At 48.1% G+C, this 5,993-nt stretch overlaps 1 protein-coding gene across 1 annotated transcript; it reads right to left on the reverse strand.

Annotated features, from left to right (window-relative positions):
• Positions 1-245: 245 nt before the first annotated feature.
• Positions 246-4,260, reverse strand: ZNF503 (zinc finger protein 503). Its single transcript, XM_075842821.1, has 2 exons — positions 3,512-4,260; positions 246-2,204 (listed from the first exon to the last, which is right to left on the reverse strand). The coding sequence occupies exons 1-2, from the start codon at positions 3,767-3,769 to the stop codon at positions 822-824; spliced, it is 1,641 nt and encodes a 546-aa protein (XP_075698936.1). The 5' UTR covers positions 3,770-4,260; the 3' UTR covers positions 246-821.
• Between the last annotated feature and the right edge of the window lie 1,733 nt (positions 4,261-5,993).

Below are 5,993 nucleotides of genomic sequence, written 5' to 3' on the forward strand. Positions count from 1 at the left end.
ATATATATATATATATATATATATATATATATATATATATATATAAACCATGGACACAATATTACATTGATAATGTAATATTTCCGTGTTGTTATTTGTGGGATTCTTCTCTCTTGTAATTGTTAATCATTTTAGAAATTAACAGGACAGTAAAATCTGTTTAGTGCCGGCCAGTGATAACATATATAATAAATTCAGCTCGTAAGAGCAGCGATTGCCATAGAAAATAAAGACCGAGTCGTATGTAAAGCAAATATAATGTTCTTTTTTAATATTGGAAAGCAATACACTGAGTTTGGTACAAGATGCAGAATGACCGCTTAAGGGTGGAAACAAAAGGACCAAAATAAGGTAAATCAGGGATTCTTTTTTTTTTTTTTTTTTTCAGAATACATACAAAAAATACCAATTGCCTTTCTTTTTCTTTTTTTAGTGTTAACACCTTAAAAATAACTGCAAATGGAAATGGTGACAAACTGCTGGACGTTTAATAAGAAACATGCACTGGATGGAAGAAAATTCTGGAGGGATATTAAATAAGATACAATACAAGAAAAGCAGTCATTCTTATAAGTAACGTAGAGAAGATGATGCCTTACTGTGTCCCTGTCCTGTAATACACTACATGGGGGAATTGTCACTTTACCTATCCAGAAATGCACTTTATGAGGCGTCCTGCTTGAAGCTAACATAAATAAATAACAGTGTCCATGGATCCAGTCCTCAGATGGGACACCAAAATCTAGGTTTTAATTTCATTAGAAAAAAAAAATACATCATTATGTCTGTAATGTCCAGGTGATGGCGCTTCGTTGTGGAAGTCACTGGTATCCTAGAGCAGATGCTGTGGTAAGTCTCTGGCCATACAGTGCATATGGCGAGTAGTAGTGTCCTGTTGCTGCAGGCATTGGTACTGGGGCACCACCTGAGGGGAGTGGACTCTTAGAGTATGGATGGTAACGACTGCTGCTTAGTCCCAAGTGGTGGTGGTGAGGGCTGCGTAGAGTTAGATGGCTGGGGGAGGCCCCTGTGGGTGGCATGTGCATGTGGCAGGCCATAGCAGCAGCTGCCAGGGATGAAGAACTAGGATACCCGTGTAATAATTTGTCCGATGCTCCTGGGAAGGCGGTATGTGTCCGCAGGTGGCCGAGCAGCTCCTCGGAGGAGGAGAAGCGCTTATCACAAGGACCTGTGGCCGATACCCAGTTACATACATGGGGCAAGGGGTCATTTGGAAGCATAAAGCCGTAAGGATAGAGGGGGTGCCCAGATAGAGAATGCGGGGAGACCCCGTGTAGAGCGTGGCTGGGGTACACCAGTGGGTATCCTGATTTAAGGTCGTGGCTGCATGTGGCACTGGCGCTCAGCTGGGAGGTGCAGTGATAGCTGAGGCAGTACGGGTCTCTACACAGGCTGGCAGTCATTACCGAGGGAGGAGATGCCCCTGTTAGGGGGCTAGAGGCGGAAGATTTGCTGGAACAACCCAGACTGCCCAGCTGGGTACCTACTAAAGAGTTCCCCTTAGTGTGATCCAGAGAAACTCCATGAGCCAGGAACTGCGGCGGGTACCCGGCATAGGCTCCAGTTAATGTTCCGGGGTAAGACATGCCAGCCGGGGAGAGAGGGAACACCGTGTGACCGGGTTTATATGGAGACACAGGAGCCACCAAGCCGGATCCCAGCACGGAGCCAGATGAGCTGGAGGACGAGGTCGGGGTGGGGGAAGGAGCCGCGGACAGACTCTTACACCCCGAAGCGCCCTCCGGGTGAGTCTGCGGCAGATCTACGCTGAGTCTTCCGTGCGTGTTGCCCTCGGACTGCCCGATCTTGGCGCACTGATCCGCCTCCTTCTTGTCTGCGTTCTCCCCGGAGGTTTTGGGCGAGGAGGAGGGCGGCGGGGTGCGAGGTGAGCTAGGGCTGCCAGTCCTTGGGGTAAATGGAGGACAGGAGGCGCTGGGCACTCGGAATCCGGACTTATCCCCGGACGTGGCTTCCTTCTTCTCCGACAGCTTGGAGTAGGGCTTGAAGCTGGACTTGTCCTCTGCGCCGATGTCACTGAGCTTCAGCGGGCCGGACTTGGCCTCCTTGTCAGCGGCCGTGGAGGATCCGGTCACAGCGGACAATTTGGACGGTGATGGGTCCGGTTTGCCGATCTGGGAGCAGGTCTGGGCAAGGAGGGCGAGGGGGCTCTTCTTGGCGTCCAGCTGAATGGAGGAGGGGGAGAAAGAATAAATTAGACTTAGTTATGTGTTTCCCCAATAACATAAGTGTTCCCATAATTCCCCTCCCGAATAATATCGCCCCAATAAGACAATCCCCTCACCCACATCACAGGAGACCCGCAGGAACACAGCCCCTCACATCCCAACCGTGCCCTGTGCCCTCTCCTGCACCCACAAATACCGCAATAACAGCACCCGCGATCGTGTCTAGTGTTCTCCCAGCCTGATAACATGCAGTACAGGAGAAGTTACGTGTCCCGCACCTCCTGCACCCACATAATGACTGGATCCCCCCAGGAGTCAATACAGGGGGTGGCGGTCCTTATTGAGCCCTCTTAACAACTGAACAGAGCGGCCTGTGATCCCGCTGCATTATAATACCGGTATGTGGCGGCCCCGGACGTATAAAGGCAAATCGTGTGATTCCCCCCACTCTTGTGCCCGTGTTCAACTCCTGAAACTACAGTATATACATCCAGGACTGAGTATATCCCCTATATCTGGTGTCTAAATTCAGTGATCGACTAATAATAATAATAGTTTCAGCTATGATACCATCAAACCGCTGGACTGATAATAATGGTAACAATCATAATAATAATAATAATAATAATAATAATAATAATACTACAAACAATAATAATAATAATACTACAAACAATAATAATAATACTACAAACAACAATAATAATAATAATAATACTACTAACAATAATAATACTGTGTGTGGGGATGAGAACGGCTCAGATGTTACTAATACAACTACACAATTACAATCTGATAATAACAATAGAAGAATATTTATAATAAATTGAACCACAATCCAAAAGAAGAGGCAGCACTCCAATAGTGTAGAAAAATCCAAAAATGTATTCCCCCAACATACAGGATTTTTCTACACTACTGGAGTGCTGCTCTTCGGGTGCCACCCCTGGGAACAGACCAATGTCCCGTGTCTATAATAACATTATAATTCAGTGCCGCCTGCATTTTTGTTAGATATAAATATATATATATTACACACAGGGTCATGCGGAGCCCACCACACATTAGCAGGCAGAGGTGGACGGGTGTGCAGGGAATGACACCAGACAAGGAGCCGAGTTGGACTTGTCCGGCGACATCCTGCAGCGGGCGGGGGACTGATGATCCCTCTGTAATCTGGAGACGACTGGCAGAGATCTGTGTACAGGGGGAGATCAGGAAAGGACAAGGACGGGGAGGGATTGGCAGGGCACAGGAGGGCACTGCTGCATTGGTAGCTACATTAAGTACACAGGACTTCTTACCTCTATAGGGCTGACTGGGGTAGAGGGCAGGGGCTGCAGGTACTCGGGGTGGAGGATGTGTCCGCTGCGAGCTGTCAGCATCTTGAGCACTTTGATGGGCAGCCGACCGGCCTGGCGCAGGGGGTCACTGGGGGGCACCGTGTGCACGAACGCTCGGTTATAAGCCGAGGCTGCTCTGCTTCTCGTCCCCGAGCTCTCTACACTCTCCCGGGCTGCTGGACTCACACGACTTGAAGAAGCCAGTGGCGAGCAGATCATGTCCCCCGAACAGACATTGGGGTGACTTGTAGGTAGGGGGGAGAGGCACCCCGGAGCTTATGTCCTGATTAATAAGACAATGATCGGTCCTGTAAGAAAACGATCCCAGTCCAGATCGTACGACGCAGTATTTCGTTCACGTCGGTAGCAGATCGGGCAGTGCAGGCTGTATCCAGCAGCTAAATCCGGAGGTAAATGCCAGGCGCGGTCCCGTATACGCTGCTTGTATTGTCCCTGATCATATACAATCCAGTCGTGAATCCTCCGCATGAGCCGCGGTCCCAGCGCCCAATCCTGGTGCAGAGCGCGTAGTGTGAGCAGCAGCCGCAGTTCTGCCAGACAAACTCACTTCAAAAGCCTCTGAATTAGAGCTGAGATTAAAGCCTTTGCCGCCTTCCAATCAAATAGGACCCCGAGGTGATTGGAGGGTCAAGGGGATGTGACGTCCCCCTTCTCGCTGCCTCTAATGCTCTGCTCTTTCTTTCTAACACCCCCCTCCCCTCCTGTAGTTTCGCCTCTTTGCTCAAAGAGCTAGCTTTAATTTGCGTTTTGTGGTTCACGTCCCCTACCGCTCTGTTATTTTTTTAATCTCTCATGCATTTTCCTCGTTCCAATTCTTTACATGAGAAGAGGTCGCGCAGTTGTTTCTTCTCGGGCCGCACCCCTAGTGGAATGCGGTGATGTCACGTCACATCGATCACATGCCGCATCGATCTTCCTTGCGATCTGATTGATAGTACACTACACGATCGTACTACAGTTTTCACAGTAGAGTATACAATATGAAGGACGATATCGCCGTCTACAACACAGTATTTTCCGTAGATTCCTAGCAGGTCACATAAACCAGGCATCTATACAATTCCTGAAAGCAAAATGGTGTGAACAAAGTTGTAATTTATTCGTTTGGGAATGTAACGGGGCAGGGGCGTAGCTAGGGGGGCAGGCGGGGCATGTGCCCTGGGCGCAACTAGGAGGGAAGGAAGGGGGAAGTGCCGCAGCACCGCTACTGACCAGGTGCCGCTGGTACAGCTGCCGCCAGTGGAGTAACTACCGCTATAGCAGCTGCCCGCGGCATGAGGGGGCCCGTGCCTCCCAACCCTATAATGTGCCGAGCGGTGGTGTCGCCTGCATCGGGCATCCAGGGCCCCGGGTGACTGCCACATTCAATTATATCTGTGTCCTTAGGACGCAGATACAATTGAATACTATGGCGGAGCTAGGAGCCTGCTCCCGGCGCTGCCATTCACTAAGGCACTGGGGCAGGATACCTGTGCAGGCTGGTGTGATGACGTCAATGGATCACGCTGTTTGGGGGCTGTGTGTCGCTATCTAGAAGGGTGGCTGTGTGGCACTATCTACAAGGGGGGCTGTGTGACTTTATCTACAGGCGGTGTGGCACTGTCTACAAGGGGAGGAGTGTGGCACTATCTACAGGGGGGATTTGTGGCACTAGCTACAAGAGGAGGCTGTTCATTATGTCACCATATAGTCTCATTAGCCTCAGTTATACAATCTGTTTTAGTCAGGCACTGACCTCTTTAGTTTATTTTGTTTAAATTTATTGTTATGTTAACTACTTTATATACCTATATTGCTTTTATAATGTTCAAATGGTTTTATGCTCAATTTACATAAATAAAATGTGAAAGAAAAATTACACCTCATTGATTGGTAGAGAAAGCAAACATGGCGAGGGGGAAAAGATGTTAGGAAAGAAGTTGGGGGGGGGGGGCGCCAAACTGAATCTTTGCCATGGGTGCAGGAGAACCTAGCTACGCCTCTGAGTAGGGCATCATTTTAAAAAGCTATACCTAGTGTGTAGGTTCTTGGCATATGACAATTCTGAGCTGCCTGTCTACAAATATCCACATTTCAACAAATTTGGGGGACCTTAAACTTTTAAACAGAAAGTAATCTGCAAAATATTGGGTATGCAATACTACTACTACTACTACTTTCTATGTGATGAAGGTTCAGGCCTAATTCTCGGTAGACACTAAACAGCTTGGAGGTAAGTATAGTATATAATGTTGCCATCCTGTGGCCTTCAAATGAGCTGTACTCTGTCATTAAATCTCTATTGATAATGAGATGACTCTGATAACTCTGTCCCAGTCTATATGACAAAGCTGGAAAGTGCGCTACGGAAAGCAAGAAATGGGTAGTGTGAAAACTGGAATATTTCCGGATTTATAGTCACATAAAAAATTAACAAAAACAC

The sequence above is a fragment of the Rhinoderma darwinii genome, chromosome 11 (genome assembly GCF_050947455.1).
Source record: "Rhinoderma darwinii isolate aRhiDar2 chromosome 11, aRhiDar2.hap1, whole genome shotgun sequence".
NCBI lineage: Eukaryota > Metazoa > Chordata > Amphibia > Anura > Rhinodermatidae > Rhinoderma > Rhinoderma darwinii.

Bases quoted from the DNA above. Each gene is read 5' to 3' on its own strand.
- ZNF503 (XM_075842821.1), bottom strand. From the start codon at position 3,769: ATGATCTGCTCGCCACTGGCTTCTTCAAGTCGTGTGAGTCCAGCAGCC. The intron at 2,205-3,511 runs GTAAGAAGTCCT...TCCTCCATTCAG, and splicing joins CCCCAGTCAGCCCTATAGAG to CTGGACGCCAAGAAGAGCCC.